The 23,481-nt window shown below is 40.0% G+C and overlaps 1 protein-coding gene across 1 annotated transcript; it reads right to left on the bottom strand.

Moving 5' to 3' along the window:
- Positions 1-11,579: 11,579 nt before the first annotated feature.
- Positions 11,580-13,675, bottom strand: LOC148854823 (zinc finger protein CONSTANS-LIKE 6-like). Its single transcript, XM_088983752.1, has 2 exons — positions 12,294-13,675; positions 11,580-11,960 (listed from the first exon to the last, which is right to left on the bottom strand). Exons 1-2 carry the CDS (start codon positions 13,356-13,358, stop codon positions 11,706-11,708), a joined length of 1,320 nt encoding a protein of 439 aa, XP_088839878.1. The 5' UTR covers positions 13,359-13,675; the 3' UTR covers positions 11,580-11,705.
- Positions 13,676-23,481: the final 9,806 nt, after the last annotated feature.

Below are 23,481 nucleotides of genomic sequence, written 5' to 3'. Positions count from 1 at the left end.
TTAACTTTCTATAACATTCATGGAATCCTATTATTGACTATAATACTCTTATTTCTGAAATTGGTCCCCCTCTAATTGTGAAGGGACAAAATGCAATTTGAACTATTACATTTCTCTTCATTCAATTTTTTCTCATTAAATCTTATATTTAGGGTATTAATTCCCGTTCTTTCATTGAATCCTATATTAAATAATCATATTAAAGAAAAATAATTGTAACAAAGAATAATTATTTTTATTGATGATATAAATAAAATACATTTTTTTTCTTTGGTTCATTGAGCCACACAACAAGGGGCAATCAATCCCCCATACCCATTTCCTTCCGACCCTAGTGACCATTGGAATCAATCCCAAGTCTCTCTTGGAACGAATGAGCCAATGTACCAACTGAACCACCCATTAGGTGGTCAAAAATGGAGTTATTTTCTTGCTTTAGTGGTGGGTCAACAACTTAATCTTTTGGGTTAAATGTGTCAACACTTGTTGTCATAATTAAATCTATACTACGATTAAAAATGTGAATGGGAGTGTGAACCTTTTGTTTGACAAAAATACCCAAATTTTTGAATTTGGCCATTCTCTAATTGTAAGGACAAAAATGTAATTTGAACAACCACTTTTCTCCCAATTCAAATTTCTCTCATTAAGTCTTATATTTAAGGTATGACTTTTAATTAACATTCATGGAATCCTATATTAAATAGCCATATTAAAGAAAAATAAGTATGACAAAAAATAATTACCTCGATTGATGATAAAAATAAAATACAAATTTAAAACCAACCCAAAAACAGAATTGTTTTATTGTTTGATGGTAAGTTAGCAATTCAAACTTTTGAATCAAAATGTGTTAATCCTTGATGTCATTGTTAAATAATAATACAAATTTAAAAAAAAAATTAAACCACACAAAAGCATAAAAAAATACAAAAAAAATCATAGAAAAACATTTGGGCACATCTCTAATATCCAATATTCATCTATCAAACGACAATAAGTGTGACAAATAAGAATATTTTTTATAGAGATATAAATGTAAAAAAATTATTGAAATTTTTGAAAACATATTATACTATCATTATCATCATAAAAAATTGGGACATGCAAAGCATGTGCACATTACTAGTATTCTTTTAAGAGAAAATCTGTGATGCCAAACAGACATATGGAAAGGATTTGACAAATCAAAACTCCATGAATTTTTAATTCAAAATTGAGTGGGATAATTAAAATTTAATTAAAAATCAAAAATCAAAACCCTTTTTTAATTAGAAAGACAAATAAAAAAATAAGTGGGAAAACATGTCATGTTCAATAAATTTCAAAATAGTCAATACTATTTTTTGCTCCCAAAACGTAGGGATGTCGAGAGAAATGAAGATTACGCAATTCACAATTGAGGCCCCATCTGTTTTATTCTTAGGGGGCATTCTTTTTTCGAATTTTGAGAGGGGGGAAGTTGGTCAATGGGATTTTGATTCCCATTGACCAAGAAACAATGTTCTTTTTTTTTTTTTTCAGATTTATGTGGGAAATAGAGAAAGTTTAGTTTCTTGGGTATACCCATCTCCTAGGTGGGTAAATAACTTTCCCACTTGGGAGGAAAGTTGCCAACACTTGAATGGGACAAAAATGCCCCTTTTAATAATGGATTTTTATGGCTAAAATGATCATTGTCTTATTTACATGGGAAATAAAAGAACATGGGTAAATGCACTTACTTGGGTAAGTCTTTCCTAGGAAATACTTACCTGGGTACATGCATTTACCTGAGTAAGTAACTTACCAAAAAACGAATAGAACCTTAGAGTCAATTCTAATTTTTTAAAAGGACTAGTAAATGTACATGTGCGCTGCACATGATTTTAAATGACAACAATAATAACAATACAATAACCAAAAAAGAAAAAGAAAAAACCATAGCAGTAATAATAAATTAGTTTTCTTACCAAAACCCATTTAAGAAAGATAAGTAATTGAAGCATAGTGGGCTGTTGTAATTTTTTGGCCTCTAGTAGTGAGAAGTTCATGTGGAATATATGAAAGGGAACCTAATGTAACCGTTTTCGGCCACATACCAATGTTTTGTGATGTAAATTTTTTTGGCTAAGTACCTCGTTATTTGACCCGGTGGTGGCGTGCCTTATGATGGGTTGCTTGGTGGTGAACTGCCTACTGGCGAACTACTCGGTGGAGAACTGCCTGGGGGCGAACTGCCTGGTGGCGAGCTCTCTGGTGGCGAACTGCCTGGTGGCGAACTGCCTGGTGGCGAACTGCCTAGTGGCGAACTGCTTGGTGGCGAACTGCCTGGTGGCAAACTGCTTGGTGGCGAATTGCCTGGTGGCGAACTGCTTGGTGCTGAACTGCCCGGTGGTGAGCTGCTCGGTGGCGAACTGCCTGGTGGCGAATTGCTTGGTGGCGAACTGCCTGGTAGCGAACTGTCTGGTGGCGAATTGCCTACTAGGCGGCTGGTGACTTAGAGAATGTTGGAGCTCCCTGGTGCAGCACAATCCGACTGCCCTCAGCATGAGGTGGTATTCTTTCCTTTGTAGGCTGTGGGAGCTGAGGGACCTGCAAAAACTTCATCTTTTCCTCCTCTTTGTAGGTGGCGGGAGCTGAGGGACCTACGAGAACTCCATCTTTTCCTCATCTTTGTAGGTGGCGGGAGCTGAGGGACCTCCGAGAATTCCATCCTTTCCTCCTCTTTGTAGGCGGCGGTAGTTGAAGGACCTGTGAGAACTGAATCAGAGGTCCCGGAGGTATTTTCCCGGTGAGGGCTCTCCGACGCTTAAATTAGCACTCTTATTGTAGAGAGCTTTGAAGATAATATGAGAGAGCTAGAGAGCAGGGGTTACTTCCCTTTTTCATCCCCCTCCCCTTTGGGGGTGAGGTCTTTATATACCGGAGTCCTCGCGGGTTAGGTGGGTGAAAAGCCTCCAAACGGTAAGACTTGTCGCATCCTGTCAGAACCGGGGTACGGTGGTGAACTCCTCGAGGTCGTCAGGCTGGCGCTTGTGTCAGGCGGCCAGGTTGGCGCCTGGGCCGGGTTGTCAGGGGGGCGCCTGCGTCAGTCGATGGGTCAGTGTCTAGGCCAGGTCGTCAGGTCGGCGCCTGTGTCAGTCGGCGGGTTAGTGTCTAGACTAGGTTGTCAAGCTGGCGCCTGTGTCAGTCGGCGGGTCAGTGTCTAGGCCAGGTTTGTCGATGGGCGCCTTATGGGCAGCTTGGCCGGATCATGCGCTAGGCTAGTCCAGGTCGGCCAGGTCGCGCAGGCCGCACGCAGTTCGCGCAGGACGCGCGCAGGTCGCGCAAGCGCGCATCAGGCCACGCGCAGGTCGCGCCAGGCCTGCTAGACTAGTGCCCGGGTGGGTCACCAACTTTGTAAGTTTGTTGGCTTGGTGTTTTCCTAGTTGTCACGAGGTGCCACGTGTTACAATTTCATTGGAGGACCAAATCTGCCCTCATCAATAGCCCCTGACTCTCGAGCTGATAGTAACTCAGCGAAGGGAGTAGATTTCTTTTGGCCCGTAAGTCGATGAGCTAGTAAGTGCTGATCCAATTACTAGTGTGGCCCGTAGGTTTTGGGAGCGACTCGTAGTCTACTCTTCTTTGACTTTTGCCCGTGCCGGAGAGGCGACCGGGTCTTTAGTAGTAATGTGGCCCGTAGGCTTTGGGAGCGACCAGTGGTCTACTCTTTTCTAACTTTGCCCGTGCCGGAGAGGCGGTCGTGTCTTTAAATAGTAATGTGGCCTGTAGGCTTTGGGAGTGACTAGTGGTCTACTCTTTTCTAACTTTGCCCGTGCTGGAGAGGCGACCGGGTCTTAAGTAGTAATGTGGCCCATAGGCTTTGGGAGTGACTAGTGGTCTACTCTTTTCTGACTTTGCCCGTGCCGGAGAGGCGACCGGGTCTTAAGTAGTAATGTGGCCCATAGGCTTTGGAGTGACTAGTGGTCTACTCTTTTCTGACTTTGCCCGTGCTGGAGAGGCGACCGGGTCTTAGGTAGTAATGTGGCCCGTAGGCTTGGCCTGCATCAGCTTCGTAATGTCGGTCACCTACTCCTACAAGAAGCTACTAGGGGCTCGACCTTCGAGGGCAGTACTACTAAATTTAGGTTGCCAGCTCACACGGGAGCCTTGGAAGGCTCGACCGGTAAGGGCGCCTGTGTAGTCAGTTGGCCGCCAACTCCCGCGGAAGCCACGAAGAGCTCATCTTTGTAGGGGGGACCTTGCGGAGAGGAGTGATGTGGCTTTATCGGAATTGAAAGTAAGGTTGGTAGAGCTACTTAGTCCGTTAGCTCCCTGCATAGTCTCTGAGTTCATAAAAAACGTAAACTATAAAGCGATAGCTTCAATTTCTAAAAAGTGAGGACTTAGCTTTGGCAAGATGAGAACTTAGCTTTTGTAGGATGAGAACTTAGCTTTTTGTAGCGTGTTCCCACAGACGGCACCAATTGATGTAACCGTTTTCAGCCACGTACCAATGTTTTGTGATGTAAAATTTTTTGGCTAAGTACCTCGTTATTTGACCTGGTGGTGGCATGCCTTATGATGAGCTGCTTGGTGGTGAACTGCCTATTGGCGAACTGCTCGGTGGAGAATTGCCTGGGGGCAAACTTCCTGTGGAAAACTGCCCGGTGGCAAACTGTCTGGTGGCAAACTGCCTGGTGGCGAGCTCTCTGGTGGCGAACTGCTTGGTGGCGAACTGCCTGGTGGCGAACTGCCTGGTGGCGAGCTGCTCGGTGGTGAACTACCTGGTGGCAAATTGCTTGGTAGCGAATTGCCTGGTGGCGAACTGCCTGGTAGCGAACTGCCTGGTGGCGAACTGCTCGATGGCGAACTGCCTACTAGGCGACCGATGACTTAGAGAATGCTGGAGTTCCCTGGTGTGACGCAATCCGACTGCCCTCAGCATGGGGTGGTCTTCTTTCCTTTGTAGGCTGCGGGAGTTGAGGGACCTGCAAGAACTTCATCTTTTCCTCCTCTTTGTAGGTGGCGGGAGCTGAGGGACCTGCGAGAACTCCATCTTTTCCTCCTCTTTGTAGGTGGCGGGAGCTGAGGGACCTCCGAGAACTCCATGCTTTCCTCCTCTTTGTAGGCGGCGGGAGCTGAAGGACCTGCGAGAACTGAATCATAGGTCCCGGGGGTATTTTCCCGACGGGGGCTCTCCGACGCTTAAGTTAGCACTCTTATTGTAGAGAGCTTTGAAGATAATATGAGAGAGCTAGAGAGCAGGGGTTACTTCCCTTTTTTCATCCCCCTCCCCTTTGGGGGGTGAGGTCTTTATATACCGGAGTCCTCGCAGGTTAGGTGGGTGAAAAGCCTCCAAACGGTAAGACTCGTCACATCCTATCAGAACTGGGGTACGGTGGTGAACTCCTCGAGGTCGTCAGGCTGGCGCTTGTGTCAGGCGGCCAGGTCAGTGCCTGGGCCGGGTTGTCAGGGGGGCGCCTGCGTCAGTCGGCGGGTCAGTGTCTAGGCTAGGTCGTTAGGTTGACGCCTGTGTCAGTCGGCGGGTCAGTGTCTAGACCAGGTCGTCAAGCTGGCGCCTGTGTCAGTCGGCGGGTTAGTGTCTAGGCCAGGTTTGTCGGTGGGCGCCTTATGGGCGGCTTGGCTGGATCATGCGCTAGGCTGGTCCAGGTCGGCCAGGTCGTGCAGGCCACACACAGTTCGCGCAGGCCGTGCGCAGTTCACGCAGGCCGCGCGCAGTTCACGCAGGCCGCGCGCAGGTCGCGCAGGCGTGCGTTAGGCCGCGCACAGGTCATGCCAGGCCGGCCAGACTGGTGCCCGGGTGGGTCACCAACTTCGTAAGTTTGTTGGCTGGGTGTTTTCCTAGTTGTCACGAAGTGTCACGTGTCACAATTTCACTGGAGGGCCAAATCTGCCCTCATCAGAACCTATTTGTCATCTGCTTGCACTCATCTCTTTTCTCCTCCCTCACTCTTAGTAGACCACCTTCACTTGACACATATGGCATTGTTCTTAGATTTGATGGTAGCCCCTTGGGTAACCCCAATTTGGCTGGGGAGATTTTTGGCCAATTAGAGGTGAGACTTTTTGGATTTCAGCAGACCTATTGAGACTGCAAGTTCCACAAAAGGTAGAGTTCCTAGCCTTGCTCATCAGTCTTCAAATAGCTAAGCAACTAGGGTTAAATTTGTTTATGATTAAAAGAAATTCTACAAATACAATTAGATGGCTACCTTCCAAGGTCCCATGGCAATTGGGGCATCTACTCACCAAGGCTAGGGACCTAGTTATAAATATGTTTACATCCTAGAGATAGACCCCAAGGGAATTTAACATAGCAGCTGGCTCATGGGAAACGTTTGGTCTTTTAGAGAACATTTTGTCTAACTATGCATTGCCTTGAGTTTTAAAGTGGCTCTCTACTTTTTGTCTATTCATTCACCTTTTTCCCTTAGTTAATTTAACGTCCTGTTATCTTTTCTTCAAAAAAAAAAATCAGATATGTGCTCAAATGTTTTTTTACAAAATTTGTATGCTTTATATATATATTTTTGTATTTCTATGTTTTTAAATATTTATTATTTAATTGACATGGAGGGTTTTCCTATTTGGTCCAAAAGGTTGGATTCTTGACTTGCAATTTAGACAAGAAAATGGTTTCATTTTTACATCAATTTTAAAATTTTTATTTCATTTACATCATTAATAAAAACAATTAGTGTTTATCACGCATATTTTTGTTTAATATGACTAATATATAATATTAGAGATATGTGTCTTTAAATATTAAGATTGCTTGATAAGTGTCCTAGTATACCAAGCTATTAAATGAAAGATTTTAAACGCATAAAGATGGAAAGCTTCAATTTAAAGGTCCTTGATTTTAAACCATTTTGGGGTCTCACAATCTTTGAAAAGCTTGAAAGATCTTCTAAAAAGACTTGCCAAATAGACCTTAAATCTTCATACATAATTACCCTAAGGGTATCAAATCTATTATGATGAGCAAGGAGTCTTTACTTCTTTACAAATATCTCAAGTCTTTTTAAAAGCCTTTTAGTGGTCCTTTCTAGGGTTACTTAACTTTGATATTTGTTGAGTTCACTAATAGAAGAAGCAAAATGATTTAATCGGGTTAGGATCAGGTCAGCCTTAATTGGATTTTAGGTTAGGTTCGGTTTGGACCAAACCATGCCTATCCAACCCATCAATTCAATAGGGATGATCATGAGTTAGATTGGGTTTTTACAAGTAGTTAATAGTCTTGAGGCCTACCTAGGCCTCATAATACATGTTCGAGCCTGACCCTAAGCCAAGCATCTAGTTTGGCCCATACGAATATATAGTATTTGTGTTTTAAAACAAATAAAGTTTTGACTTAACTTTATAATCAAATTACAGAAAATAAGCTTAAAAAAGTTACAGAAAATAAATTTGAAAATTTATTGTATGTATATTAATGTATTATATCATATGTGCATATATGCTATATATACATGTGATACGTACCATATTTATATGGATATATATTTGGTAAAGTACTATGCCATAAATAAAATATATTACATAATCACGATAAAAATATAAGATGTTATACAAATAAATAAGACATTATACCAATATTATAGTATGTGTTATAAATATACACACAACTTTTGAGATGGGTCGGTTTTGTTGGACATAGGGCTTGCTTGTCCTAGGCCCAACCTGCATTATGTTGGGGCTCGATACAGGTCCAAGTTAGACCAGCTTGAGAGAAATTTGATTGCCTATGCCAAAGAATTTTTAGGATAGGTAGCCCGAGCGAGATCATAAATAATCATCCCTACCCATCAACATCCCTAATCCCATGTTTGTAAAGCTAAGCACATCCCTAAAATTATAGTGAATATTGTCGATTCAATTCATTGAAACAAGTAGCATTAAAATGGGTCACTGTAATGTATCTTATACAGAAAATGGATGATTTTTTTGAAAGTTAAAAAGAATGAGCGATTGGGACAATTCTACAAGTGTGTGCATCATTTTTTAATTTGGCACAATTGATTATATCGTTTTGGCCCTTTGAGAAGGTGAAAGACCAATTAAACTATAACAAAGATTTGGTCATCGGATGTTAAAATGACATTAATTATCAAATACTTAGCATTGCAAATTAAATAAAAGGGTAAATTGCTAAAACCTCCATTGAAGTTCGGTAATTGTAATCACCTCTCATAAACTTTCTAACTTAGTTGCAAGTAGACCCCCTCTATCAAAATATTTTAACAAGAGGCGTAAAAATGTTCAAAACATTCACGTAGTTCCTTTTGGCCCAAATGTCTATTTTTCAAATTTTCTGTTCATATAATTGCTATCCTAAAATCTTCCATTTTTTTTTTGGAAATTGATTTATTTATCCGCCTCTTTATCTTTGAAAAACTTGCTTTTTAGGGGTAATAGACATTTAGGGTCATGTTTAAAAATGGATCTAAATGCTACTTTCAGATCCGAAACGGTAAGAGGTTGCCCAGCTACTTAATGTAGCCAGAGGCAATTCAGAGCTGATAAAATGTCCTAAATGCCCTCCTATCATTTCTCAAATGACAAAAATTGCTTATTTTAACCCAAATCCAAGCCCCAATTCACTTCCTGAGTTAAAGCTTCATGTCTCCTTCTCCGGTGTTGACAATTCTACCAGGGATAGTTTCCAAGTAAAAATAATGCACTCTTTAGTTTTTTTTTTTTTTTTCTTCATGCCGACAACTCTACCAATGATGGTTTCCATTTCTCACTTAGTAAAACTCTCCATTAATGGTGAAACTCAAGGAACACCTCCTGCCAAGATTTTGGCTAGTTGTAAACGTTAAAGAGCAATCGTTCAGACCCTCTACCTCCAACCAGTCGCTTTTCCAAGGCACGAATTTCCTAGGTTTGAAGAAGCATGGGTAAAGTATGCATCTTGGTGTCGACACCTTTGGGAACTCTCACCTCATTGGTTTCTTGTGGAAGGTGCATCCACCAACCATTTGCTATATATTTTGACTTGCTCAACCTTAATACATGGCTGGATGAATTCTTTCCAATGAATTAAAATAGTAAAATCTACCATTTTCAGATATTGAAGAATTGATCTATCTTAAACAATTTCACTTATTTAGAGCCTCTAAATAACAGAAAAGCATGTATACCTCTTTTCAAACTTCAAAATTAAATAATAGTTTTTTTTTTTTTTTTTTTTTTGTTTTTCCGGTAGAGACAATTCTAATTTTTTAAAACGAATCTTCTTTATTTATGTAGAGAGTTGGAGTGAAAGGGCTGTTACTGTTTGGCCAGCAAGTGGTTGGACACTGGTGTCAGCATCTGATCTCTGCGGGACCATCTTGTTAGCGTACGGTCGCATGCACCAATACACATCTGCCGGACGTGACCATATGTTGCCACTTGTCCATCCATCTGCTCCAATTTAAGATATTTTGGCCTATGTTGAATGGGATAACGGCTTATCATCCACGTGTACAGCACCGAAACGGCAAGGCCCATTCTCAGGTCTCATCTTGGGCCCTTTTGGTTCTGGATCTCTGGCTCCAGAAACCTTTCTTGCCTTTAGGAGGGAAAGTCTCCTTCCGAGTTCCGACGGTAGATGAAAATGGCCACTCATAAGCAGTCTGCCAATCCATGATTAAAAGAAATTTGAACAAGCTTCATCGTTCATTCAAAAGACAACATGGGTTAAGACTTACGTGGCGGTATTGTTCACCAGTGATGATCCAACTCTTTTCTTTTGGTTGGTGATGCCGATAATACAATAAAGATGAACTGTGGTCCGTTAGTGGTACCCACCAGCACCACCACCCAAGAAATAGAAGGGAAAAAATATATAGAAAGAGATAATTTAAATGACGGTCAATACATCCTACATAACTACGTTTGTTGGGCACAACACAAGCCTCATACGAAATAAATGGGGTGGGCCCTTGAATTACCAGGTCAGGCCATAGCTACATGTTGGCCACATGTCACTTTATTATTTTTTAATCTTTTTGCCCAAGCATCCTTGTGGCGCAAATTGGGAAGAGTGATGTCCATCCAATGTTAAGAACCCTCCACCACTCCTCCATTAGACCCTTTCTTCGCTTTGTTTTTCTTTACTTGTGTTGTGTGCCTTATGCCTATGTATCTAAGAAAATGTTTATGTGTAACCTTGAGGTCCACTCAATGTTAAGAACCATCCAGCACTTAAACACTGTGAATGGTAGACCCCTCCCTCCATTTTGTTTTCTTTTGCTTTGCTCATGTTAAGTTAGAAAGATGTGTATGTCTGTAGGTCTACTCTCTCTCTTGAAATGGCGGAAAACGCCCTCATATATTAATTTCTCATTCTTTGTCTTCTACAAGGCGATTTTGTCTTTTCATTATATTCAGTTTGGAGGGAGTACAAATATATTTATATGTAGATTGTAAATCCTTGTATTTTGTATTATTTTATATATATTTATATTTGTATTCTTTTTAAATTGAGTTTAAAGATGTTTTCGGATGCCGCCTAAATATAAAAGTAGGAAAATGGCCAGACGTGTCAGCACAAAAAATGAACCCGTCAATGTTTAGATTTACACTGCTGTGTGTTTGGAAGATCAGTGTAAATCATGAGAGAAAATAGAGAATGGGGTCGCACGGAATCAAAAACGATAATAGAGTTGGAAGATAAAATAGAGAATGGAGAGAGAGTGAGAATGGGGATGCATGGTGGTGGAAATGACGACGGAAAGAAGTGCGACGGTGGTGGAGGGTGCTAGCGAAAGAAACTCGACAGAAGTAAAAATTCGATGGTAAGAGAGAGAGAGAGAGAGAGAGAGAGAGAGAGGGGCAGAATGAGCGTTGCTTCGATCGAGTTTTACATAAAAAAAAATCGATACATTTCATGTCGATTATCTAAATAAAATGGGTTTCAAAAATGAGGTTTTACACTAATCTTCGGTGTACTATTACATTCCATCTAAACGACCGCAAAACTGGACTGAAATGTAAAAATGCACCGAACCAGCTTTTACACTGCATCCAAACGCAGCTTAAGGGAACCATTTGTCCAAAAATTTTCTTTATTCCTCACCAAATTGGCCCTATTTCAGATCATTAATTAAGGAAGATGTACTGAACAAAATCTGACACCTTGATCAATACAGGGATTCGTGCCAAGTCCAGATAGGTTCAATGTAGAAAGTAGAATTAGAACGGAAAAAGGAACTTTTGAAAGAGGAGGCAAGTTAACTGGAGCTCTGAAATTGGGAAGTCAAAGGAATTTGATTATAGTATAGGCTCAAGTTTTCAAGCCTTCATGAGAAGAGAGAGGGTTGACGTAGAGTGTTTGTAAGCTGTAAATAGATGTTAAAATTTCAATTGATTTTCAAACCTTTACTAAATCAATTAGTTTCATTTTTTTTCCATAAAAAAATAGTTTCATTTTATCAAACATTTTTTCCAACCTCCAAACCCCAAATGAATTCATTTGCATATCCTTGGGCTTTAAACGTTTCAGCCGGAATACTAAAACTTGGTACTTGGCAGCTGGTAGAAGACAAGAAGGCTAATAAGTCCACACACACACACATTGAGAGAGAGAGAGAGAGAGAGAGAGCAAAACTGAAGTTTTAATATTAGTCAATACTCGATGGCATTAGTTCACAGGCCATCGAAAATAAAACTTTGAAAGCCCATCAAACAAACTCTTTAACAGACGGTTACTGCATAGTCAGAACTCAGAAAGGAAAAGCAGCTGGTCCTGTACAGGACGCCCTCTTGATGAATCGACCTTTCATTCGAGGTCTCTTCTCCGCATTCAGCTTCCGAACTTCGTACCGTATCTTCTTCGAGAACAACCTTGTCCTTCTCTTCTCTCTGTATCTCGATACCCTCGCTTCTCTCCCTCCATCTCCTGCGGTCACGTGTCCTCCTACTCCTCCCATCTCACCGTAAGGGTGATAATGGTGAACTTCCGTCGTCGGGCACGTACCCTGAACACCAAAACCATTTTCAGGTCAATCACTGCCATAATTTAAGTGTTCGCCAATCGCCATAAACTATCCTTAGTCCTAGTTTCTTTTACAAATTTTGGGGTGTTCTCAGATCGTTAGATGACTAAAGAGCAGTTTGGAGTCTGCACTGCACTGAGAACGATGAAATCTCATTGTGTCTATCTACTTCGAAGACTTTTAACAGCTTGGCGTATTAGAAAATGACGCACGCACGCGTAGATTTTGCGTTCAGTGTTTTGAATTTTTGATAGGTTCTTTTAGTATGTATGATGAAGATGAAATGGTGGGAGTGGGTCCAATTAAGAGCCTCACCATGCAGTCGGGCCAACAGTCGTCGGGGTTGAAGTGTGAGCGGTCGCCGGTCTTCCACGGCAAACCCTTGTTTGCCCAAGCGGAGATGATTGCCTCGTAGTCGAGTTTCAATGATGTTTTTCTCGTCGTCTCCTCTGCTTTACATCCGCCATTCGTCACCATCATGGTTGCTCCGGTGACCATTTTCTCCTCTACTTCGTCATCGGCAGTCGTTGGTGAGTCGTAGTCGAAGTTCAAGTCTAGTGTTTCCCTGGCCATGTCGTGCTCCGGTTCCACTTCCACATGACATTCTACGGCAGCTTCAACTTCCTCCTCTTCAACTTTCACCCTTCCACTACCAAAGCAGCAGTCCGTTTTCTCTTCATCTTTACAATCTAATAGTCCCAAATCCTCCATGCCGAAAGAGTCTTCGTCGAGTCCCTTTCCTAATAAGGTCTCGACGTCGGCGGCGAATTCCACAAGGTCCATATCAGAGGGAAGAAACCCAGGCAAGTTATCCATATTCCCCGTTACATCATGACCTTCATGAAGGAAGGCCTTCGTTTCAGTACCCACAGCTGCAGTACTCGAATCATTTGCAGTCATCGGTGCTTCGTTGGACGTGGCGGGCGTGCATAGTTCAGCGACAAAGGGATCGAATATGGGAACCCGATAAAGAAGCTGTTCTTCATTCTCGTCCGGTGAGGCCTCTTCGCTGCCCATCTCCGGTACAAGAGGAAGTGGGTTTGGTATTGGTTCTTCATGATCAGTACTCTTGGATTGCTGCAGTGCAGTTGGCTTTCCATGACGAGGGGTTCTCGCCTTGCGTGTAAAACCCTGGTGCCACGCCGGTACATAATTCTCAACCAAGGAATCATCGTTAGGCTTGAAAGATGCAGTCTTGAGTCGAACTCTTCCATGCCGTCGTGCTAATGGGTTCGCTGAGTGGACTGAAGCATCACAGCCTTGACAAAGAAAAGCATCGTCTGCGGCGCAATACCAACGCGCACGTTTACGCAGGCAACTATCACAGGCTCGGGCCGTCTTGCCACCGACGGCGTTGGCCACTTTCTTGTCCGAGCTCATCGAGGAGAAAACGGTTTGAGATGGAAGAGCCAAAAACAGAAAAAAAGCAAACTAGTGGAAAACAAACGAAACCGCAACAGGAAAAATGGGGTCGGGTCTTAAGTAGAGACGAGCTGGGTGGGTTCGCAATTATTGATTAGTGGGTGGCCCCCCACAAAGCGCTTTTTTCCTCTTACAAGGCCTCTCTCTATGCACTTTTTGGCGCGGTCAGCAGAGAGCATTGCGCTTTGGACCCACAGTCCTGCCTTATCTCGTCCTCCATTGGCTGAGTTTAAAATCTCCATCCGATTCTTTGCATTCTCATTGGCTACCTCTCCAATTAAGGGGATTTCTCGTGGATCCTACTACTGAGGTCTAGACTTCAGTTGGGTCCCCTCCCCACCCCTCTCTCTCTTTCTATATAGTTGAATGGGACCTGTGGTAGATTTGTCTCTTTGTTACAATTATTCCTGGTTAAGGTTAGAACTCTTGGGTGCGGTCCCCTGTTGCATCTCTCTCACACCCACACCCAGTTAAACTTTCTTTCTCTTTTGTTTTGTTGGTTTTCTTTTCTACCTACCTCTTACAAAATCGAGGGGGCTGTTTGAATTGGCTGAACTAGATTGCTTATTTTAATGGTGACCCTGACATAGTAACAAGTCCATTGCTTATTCACCGAAAGGAAAACCAATAAAGAAACTTGATGATGCGCGAGCTGGCAGTTTATTGTTGGAAGGAAATTTGGATGCCGAGTTGGCTAGTTTGCCGGGTCGACCTGCAAAGAGATAGAATTAGAAAAGTCCGAGTTGCTTAACTTAGGGTGGGTACTTCGATGCTTAAGTCATCAAATTTGAGATTTCAAAGAGAGCTAAAGAGTGAGATAAATAGAGTGTTTAAGAGCTGAATCGTGTATATCTTCTCTAAGGGAGGGGACACCTTTATATAGGTGTAACAAACCGGGAGCTTCTTATAACACACCCGAGATTCCTGAGAAACCACACCTGCCATGTTTGGAGGAGATCTCTCAGTCGAATACGTGATCCACACAAAGGGATAAGGTCGATTTGATCAACTTCGATGCAGATAGATGAGTCTAACGGTCGAGTGTCATGGTTTCAAAGAAGTCGGAGACAATAACTCACTCAAAGGAAAATTTCGGCAAGTCGCTAATTGAACTCAAATAAGGTTGATAGAAGTAAGTGACCTCTCATGCCGTACTAGCATCTTGGCCGGACTAGGGTAATCCTTTGGAAGTAGGTCGCATCACAAATCGGCCTGTGATGGCATCTAATTTTTTGCAGTTTGATCTACCAAAGTGACGGTAAGGTTATTGATACAATTATAAAGTATCCAAAATGATCTGTTTACGTGTTGCCAAAGTGTCACTCAACTGTTTTGAGATGCCGCCTGTCATGAACCCTCGTCAAAACTGATCAATTCAGCCATTTCAGCCTCTATCAAACAGACTTAACATAAGAGTGGCATGGCGTAGGCTGAGTTCGGTTAGGTCAGGCATCGACGTGACCAACCATAAACCTGCAGGTATTACCCATGTTGATCATCAAATGTCCATTCAAATCCGACAAGCACCGCTGAGTTAACCGGATTCCTATTATTAAGTGACAAAATACCCTGTTTGGTTGGATCCATGATTACCTAATTTCTAGAATTGACAACTGAACCATACCCTATTCTTATCTGTCTAGGATGTAGACAAAGTACCTGTAAATGAGAGAAGGGTGTGGGTTTGATGGTCGGGTTAGTAACTGCTACTTCCAGTCCTGTAAATTTTATGCACTCTGTTAAATTGACTTGATTTACACACTCCAATTCCCAACATGCCCCACCTTGATATATATTTACTGAATTACTTTTCATCGTTCAGGAAATTCTAAGAAAATGTCTAATTCAATGTCTTATTCCAGAATTAAAAAGCAGAGAAATTAATGTGTTTGGAAGATGTAGAAAAATGGACAGGGGAGTCAAAATTGACATTATTAGAATAAAAAAACTAAAAAAAAAGGATAAGGATTGCGGATTTCCTTATCTTCCTCTCTAGTATCTAACTATCTACCCCAGAATTTTCTAACGAATCAAGGGAGTTTTCCCATTAATTCCTTGACATGATGATGATGATCATGATGGTCCAATTAATCCAACTTTTGTTGGACTGCTTCGACGGTCATTTGTTGCCTTCACTGACACGTGTCACGATCTTGTTGAATCTCTTACTAATTAATGCATATTTCCATGTCTTGACTATTGACTAACAGTGACACAAAAACATCTATGTATGTCGGGTAATTTCCAGTGTTGTTCTACACAGTAGGTAGAAGTGTAGGTGGTGAGGAAGTTGATAGAAACGGACCTCGGCCGGCCTTGACTTGAGGTTAGAAACACTGGTGAAGAGATAAGAACTGGTGAGTTTTATAAGTACTGGATTGCTGTAATACGGAAAGGTTAGTGTGTATGTGTGGTCCAGTACTGCAGAACTGGACAAACTACTGTAGCTCTCTTGTGCTCAGAATGACACACGTAAGTAAGAGTGCATGTTCTCCGATTTTATTGCATGTTAGTACCAACCCTTTCTTTGCACAGATGACCACTTTGAGTTTCATTCATCAACGAATTCATTACAAAAGAGACAAGTGCCAGGCACTCAGCCTAGCTTATGCTTATCAAGATCGAAAATATTCTGAAATACAAAATCCGTATTTGGGAAATAATTGTAATTTTGTTTGCCTCCCTACAGCTACAGCCTACAGGCTAACAGGACCAAGTTGTTGCTTAAGTGGCAGCCCAAATGGGCCCACTCATTTACCACGCACATCAATATTCTCTATAGATGTGGCAATCTTTAACACACAACACCACCTTGGCAAGTGGCAAAAGAATTCGAACAAAATTGAAAATATATATAATGGGTTGCTGCTAGCTAATTGATTAGTTCTCCGTATATTGTAGAGTATGGGGATATCGTGGATCGGGACATATTTATGCATGGAATCTTTAACAATCAACAGTTGGAGATTGACCATCACATAGCTTCATGAGGGTGTAACCTGTAACAGGAGGGCTGGATATAGAGGTGTTTAAGTTTGGATCAGAAATTGAAAATTGAATCGAATCAAAAAAATTCAATTCGGTTAATTCAGATATTGGTTCGGTTCGGCTTTTGTTGTATGAAAAAATGATTTTAGATTTCGATTCCGGTTCGGTTTGTCTATAAAATCTAATCGAATTAAACCAAAAACCGAACTAGAATGCTATATGTATACCGAATTACCATTCCTAAATCTCCCTTTCAGCTTTGGGCCCAATCAAAATCTATGTTAGTATTAGGGGAATATAATAATAGTAAAATTAATTATTAACTTATCTATTAGTAATTAATAATTACTAATATATTAGTAAGTGGTAAAGTGGATTTGGAAAATTCAAAAGATAGAGCCACCCAGACATTGCCGAATTGGGCTAGAGTCTAGAAGGTAGCCAAACTGTCAAGAGTGTAAACTCAAAGAGGCAAGAAAAGTAAAACGGTGAATTACACAAATTGAGATTTGAAAGAATCAGCGAGAACAAACTTTACTGAGTTGACTCTTGTAACTGCATAATACAGATGCCAGCAGTGATGAATAATAATTCGGCTGGATTAATATATAAAACATAACAGCCCCAACAGAAGGATACAATAATTGGGCCGGCGCTCCACAGCACAGCCACTCATCATATATATAAGGTACTGATGCCAGCAGTGATGAATAATGAATTAATTGCATGCATCCAGCTGCTGCTTGATGAGTGCGGATGAAGAAACCACAAATTAGAGCAAGAAAACCAATAATCTCTTCCTTGTCGTTCTATTTTAGGGTTTAGGGGGCAAAATCAGCCCGGCGAGCTCAGGCCTAGAGGACAATTCGATCCAAGGGATATGTATGTTAAAGTAGGTCATGTATACATTCTGATGTGACCATTAAGGTGGTGGGTTGATTGCATCAAATATAAGTTGCCCTTGTTAATATGGTCAAAATCGACTACTAGTTATAACTTAATTAGAAGTGGTAGTAGGTTGGAGCATGGTTTTTAAAATCGGACCGGACTGAATGGTCGGACCAGAAAAACCAGGAATTAATTAGGTGGCCAGTTTCATTTTCCAAAAAAATCGGATTTCCTTTCAAAACCGTTGATTTTAGTCAGTGAACCACTGAATCGGGCAGTTAACTGTTCAAACTGTTTGAACAATTTTATCGTTTATTATTTTTTTTGTCAGAATAAGTCGAACATTCAGTTCGAACGATCAGACCATTTGATCCGATAACTGAATCCCTGACTAATTCAATCACTAGGTCGATTTTAAAAACCATAAATTGGAGTAAAGTCGTTAATTGAAGGTCGAGCCAACTTAAAAGTAGCTAATTTTACAAAGCTGATTTGGTCAAATTCTGTTATGGACACACCGCCCGGCAACGCACTGCGGCACAGGCATAGGCAGCAGCACGCACAGCGGGCCGCCCAGTAGCACGCACCACCCGGCAGCGCACCGCATGTACCGCTGGCGGAACGCAGTACGCACCGCCTGGCAGCGCGCAACATGCATCGCCCGGCAGCACGCAGCACGCACCGCACGGCAGCAGCACTGCGAAACGTGCGCACTGCCGGCAACAATAGTAGGGCAGGGCCCACATGACAACTCATCAGGGTGGGCCCACACTTATCTTACCACATCAGCTCTGCCCACCAATTCGCCGCCAGTTATACCATTCCTCATCCTTTATCCTTGTCCTTATCTTATCTTAAGTAAGAGTTGTGTTACCATTAGGAGTAGGTAATTAGGAGTTTGAGTTTAATTAGGAATTTCCATCTATAATCTCCTATTTAAGGAACTACGAATTGAAATAAAGGTATTCAGTTTTCCCAATCAAGAGAAGAGTAAGGAGAATTCGGGTGGTTTCTTGGACAAATCACCAATTAGGAGAGTTCGGTTGGTCTCTTGGATAAATCACCCATTCAGTTTTCTACAATAGGTTCTGCATGCAAGGGAAAGCAAGGCTTTTTCACCGTGGTCCGACCCGTAACAAGATCCTACGCACGGGCCCATAACAAATTCACCTTAGAAAGCTAAGCTGACCTAATCAATAATCATGTTAATATTACACCGGCTCACAACATGTATATCTGGTCAACTGAATAAGGGCCAAGTTGATTAGAACATTATAATGCCAGTGTATTCAACGTGTTATAAAGGGCATAATAAGTGGATCAAACTCCGACTACGTGCAAGCCATGTATTTATTCTTAAATGAACCTCCTCTCTTATAAATAGCTGAACCATTCATTTGTTTAAAGACATTACACTGGATACTATACACAAGACACACATTATACACCTCGGCACACCTCACTTCATCTCATCTCATATCATATTACATCATAAGGAACCCACGCCCCCAAGATATTACCTCAGGGCCTTGGACATTTCCTGTGATTATAAATAACACTCTAAAGCCTAAGTAACACCTTATCAACCAAGGTCTACAACAAATTTATATATTTCACCCTTGTTGCAAATTTTGGCAACAACACCAATGATCAAACAATAGCATAGACTATAACATGACTGACATTTGAACCCGCATCTATCATACTTGAAATTTGAAATAACTATTTTTTTCTTTGTTTTACTATATGACCCAATATAAATGTGAAAAATTAATCTTATACTCTTAACTTCCCACTCTTTTTTTTTTCTCTTCTCCACAAAGGAAAAGTCTATGATACTGAGAAAATATATTACTGGAAGAACTTTGACCAATTAAAACACAATGTAAATTTTGATAAATACCACCTGATTGGTCAGCTCTTTTATAATGAAAATAGAATTGTGGAGAAGAGAAAAAAAGAGTAAAGAGTTGAGAGTAGAAGATTAATTTTCCACAATTTTAATTTTTGAGAGAGAATTTTTTTACAATTGAATTGAAGGTATGGAATTATCTACTTTCTTTTGTTCCTTAATTCTTTCGGTCTTATCTTTACTAACTGATATAAGCTATAACCTGAATCCGGATAAAAGGACACCTTTTAATTATTCTGATTTCCGTCCAGTGATTTAACATGTTATTTTCATCAGTTACGGATATAGTTTAACTCCACTCTCCACACTTTGTTTCTCTTTTATTTTCTATCAAACCAGAAACTCAAGAGTTAAGCATAATATCTCAGGTTTTTATTTTTTATTTTTCACAATTCCTCGTCTGTGATGGGTTGTAAAAGCCCCATCTAAGAAATTTCTTGGGATAAAATTCATCACCATTGTGAGAAATCTGTTCAAACAGAGGGTTACGTTGTAGATTCCATTCGGTTTTGTATTGACAAAATTTACAATATTTTGTTTGGTTGTGATGGGTGCAAAGTCCATGAGCACAATATTGTTTTATTTGTTTGTTGGGCATTAAGATGAAGTATATGTAAAAAAATGAGTTTGTGGGTGGGGGCAAAAGTTTACTCCCTAAAAGAGTCCATATATGGTAAAAATATTAGTCCCAGTTTGAAAGGAGTACAAGTACAAATAAGAACAGTGTAAAACTTTGTATTTTATATTATTTTGTATATACTTATATTGTATATATTTGTATTTATATTCTTTTCAAATTGAGCCTTTTAAAAAAAGCAAGCAAATTTGTACTCTTATCAAATATCTGCAAACCTAAACCCTTGCCTCGATTTGGCATCTGTCAAAATTAGAAAAGAAAAAAGAAAACGACTGTTGAGATGATTAGAAAAACAGTCATTAGTGTAATTTTATCTTTTAAATAATTTATTCTCATTAATTTGATAAAAGATCTGCTGCTAAATAATAGGAGAATGATTTTCTTTATTTTAATTTTAAAATAAAACATGTATATTCACTTGACAAACCTGCTGTTAACCTATCAGTATAGACAATCATAGTTACTAATCAGTACTTAGCTTGAATGAAAAAACAAAATAAAATAATCAGCAGTTAGCTAGTAAAGGAAAAGTTAAAGAAATAGGGATCCAAGGAAGAACTGATTGTGACTACACATGGTGTGATGTTAGGTCTACAGTCATCCAACATATCGCAAATTGGCAACTTAGATATTGTAAAATGCAAAATGGTTGACTATGACATGATTTAATAATTAATTAAAACCACAGGCTATTGCTGAGGTGGACTTATCAAAAAAGTTTTAGAGCATTTAGAAAATAAATATGAAATATTAATGGAGAACCCTAATTAATTTAAAAAAATCTAAAATCCATCATCAAAATTAAAATTGAGATCGAAGAATTCATATCTTTGTTCCTCAGTTACCTTATTCAAAAACTAAAAAGAAAAATCCTCAATCCTCAATCCTCAATTCAGAGCCCATGTAGAGCCACAACCACAACGTTCTCTCTCTCAGGTTTGGGCCCAGAGTGGATCAGACAAACCAAACTCATAATACCATCCTCAGTCACGCTGACGCTGTCAATAAAGGTATAACATGTGAGTAAGCTAAAACGACATCATCAACCGCCTACGTATGATCATGGTCATGCTTCAGTACTACTTTCATCCAATGCTTATCCATTCCTGAGTCCCTGACCTAAATATAAATGAAAATTTTAGATTTAAATATATAATCTAATAATTATCCATTTTAGTCCTTTATTTGAACTAAAAATCTAAATGGAAGAATTTGTATGAACGAATGGAAAGAAACAAATCATGTCCTTCTTTGAGAGACTCTTAGGTGGTGGGTGGATAGGAAAAGTGACTAGGAAATCTCGAGTGAAGCTGAAAATCCTTGCTAGGTTTAATCTGCTTTTATGGAGAGATTTTTGCGGTTTAATTTATAATTTTGAAATTTGACTGCAATTGGATGAATAAAGGAATCTCGATCGGATGATGCGATAAATGCCCACTTTAATTATCTTGATTCTGTTGAAAATATATTGCATATCTTTGTTTTTTGCCCTTGCTCGATCTAGCTATTGATCTGTTTGCTTAATTGCTAGCCCTTGGAGTTTGGACCATTAGGGAAAATGAGGATCAATGTCATTCGTCAACTTTTGTATCAAATTTTACAAATGGGAAATGACTCCGAAACTGTGAGAAGCATTTTTGAACCGACTTGTTATGGCCTGGTACGTACTTTTTATATGACAATTAAACTAGAAATGAGAATTATCTTCAAAAATGTTGGAAGGAGTACTTGGGTCTTTAGTTCAGTAAATGGGGCCTTAAATGTTTTATCTTTGGATGATTTGGAATACCTCACGGCATGCAATTGAATGGTAAATCATTTACTCGTAATAATAATTCCTTCTTTCTTCGATGTGATTGGAGAGACTTTGTGCTGATGATGAGAATAATATTTATGGCTTTTGTATTCACAACTCAAAATTTTGTGATGGCTGCTGGTGAAAATATGAGTTTTGTCAAAGGCAATGGAATTCTCCATCTTCTCCTTACACAGTGCGCCTCACACCGACTTCACACGTACATCTTATCATGCATTAGTAATATTTCTCTACTTATAAATTATTATTTATAAAAGATGTTTTCAATGCACGGTGGATGTGCCTATGAAGCACCCCTATGTAAGGAGCAGATCCCATTCCATTCCCTGCATGCAGCATGAAATAATGAAAATCCAGCCACATATTTGAAAACATACCTTCATCAATTTAACATAAATGTATGGGTGAAATTCCTTTTACATAAATGTGCAACTGGATAGAATGTGAGCAGGTTTTTGCTTGTAAGAGATCCGAGCTCTCGTTGAATATGGAGTAGTCCATAAAGCTCTCTTTTGTCTCAAATTAAAGCAAGGTGGGAATTATGTTGTGCTGGTGTGGGATTCACAAAAAGTAATTTCAGTTCTTGCATTTTTTCCATTCCATAGCAGCTTAGATGGTGTTTGGTATGATTTCCAATTATTAGATAAATGGTGCCAATTCATTTGTCCCAAATTGTTATTTGATAAATGTTTGTATTGGTTTACATGCAAATTAACCATTGGGGAAAGTTTTATTTTAAAGTTTCTCTCAACACAAAAGTGTTTATTTATTGTTTCGCTTACGTGGTGTCTAATTGATAAGCTTAAGTTATTCATAAGAATTTGGGGTGTTTTTAGGCTTAATTGTTGTGATTCTATGGTTAATTTGGGTATTTATGAGTCAATTTAATGCATTTGGATGTTTTGTCACTTTTCAGGTAACTAATAGTCAAAGATGAAAGTTCTTGGCCAATTTGGGACAAGCTGATAAACATCAGGGACTAAAGTGCATAGCTCCACACCCAACTGCAGCCCAACCGAAACCTTATGGCCGAACAACAGTTCGGCCCATCAAGGAGAACAACCCAACTGTAGTCCGGCCCACTAAGAACAACAACCCAGTTCGTAGCCTAGGGGAGGCTCCAAAGGCGGCTAGCTTTAGAGAAGGAAGGGAGGCTGAAGAGAAAAGGTATAAAAAGAAAAGAAAAAGAAAGAATTAGGGTTCAGACCCTTGAAGAAAAAAAAAAACAAGAAAAGAAGAAAGGAGGAGGAGATCTTTTGGACGAAGCACACTCAATTCGAAGAGAAGAAAAAAAAAAAAAGGAAAACATAAGAAAACAAGGGCGGAGACAAGATTGAAGATTCTTGAGCCAAGATTGAGAGATCGGTTGCAAGATACTTTCTTTTTCTCTTGTAACATCATGTTTACTCTTGATATTGGGATGTTGCTTGTTCTTAATTACATCATGAGGGGCTAAGTTTCTATTATTATGGATTAATACTTGATCATGCATTGATTTTCATTCATTAATAAAATCGATGAGGTTCTTGTTATATTGTGTTATTTGTGCTTATTACTTATCATTAACCAATGATTCGTTCTTTAATCAAGATTATTCATTGAGAGATGATGATTGATGTGGAACTAATAACCCTTATTCGACCAATAATTAGGTAAAGATATCATTTATTGGTAGGATTTCCTTGTAGGTGTATTAACAACTTGTATTTATTTAAAGAGGATTTCGATTGAAAGAATGAGAATTCATTGATTGTAATTCCATTTAATTGAACATAGGTTTAGCCAATCGACTCTTGAGAAAGATCGACTAGTGCTTTTAGGAAACACCTTGGAATATAAC

This window comes from Nelumbo lutea, chromosome 4 (assembly GCF_056320005.1).
Source record: "Nelumbo lutea isolate HS-2025 chromosome 4, American lotus-T2T, whole genome shotgun sequence".
NCBI classification, from domain to species: Eukaryota; Viridiplantae; Streptophyta; class Magnoliopsida; order Proteales; family Nelumbonaceae; genus Nelumbo; species Nelumbo lutea.
The sequence above is the reverse complement of the archived record's forward strand: the minus strand, read 5'-3'. Positions and strand labels throughout refer to the sequence as shown.

What these genes read in the sequence shown, in the direction of transcription:
- LOC148854823 (XM_088983752.1), bottom strand. Translation starts at nt 13,358, where the DNA reads ATGAGCTCGGACAAGAAAGTGGCCAACGCCGTCGGTGGCAAGACGGCC. An exon ending in ACTGTTGGCCCGACTGCATG is followed by an intron (nt 11,961 to 12,293) that starts GTGAGGCTCTTA and finishes TTTGGTGTTCAG; the next exon opens with GGTACGTGCCCGACGACGGA.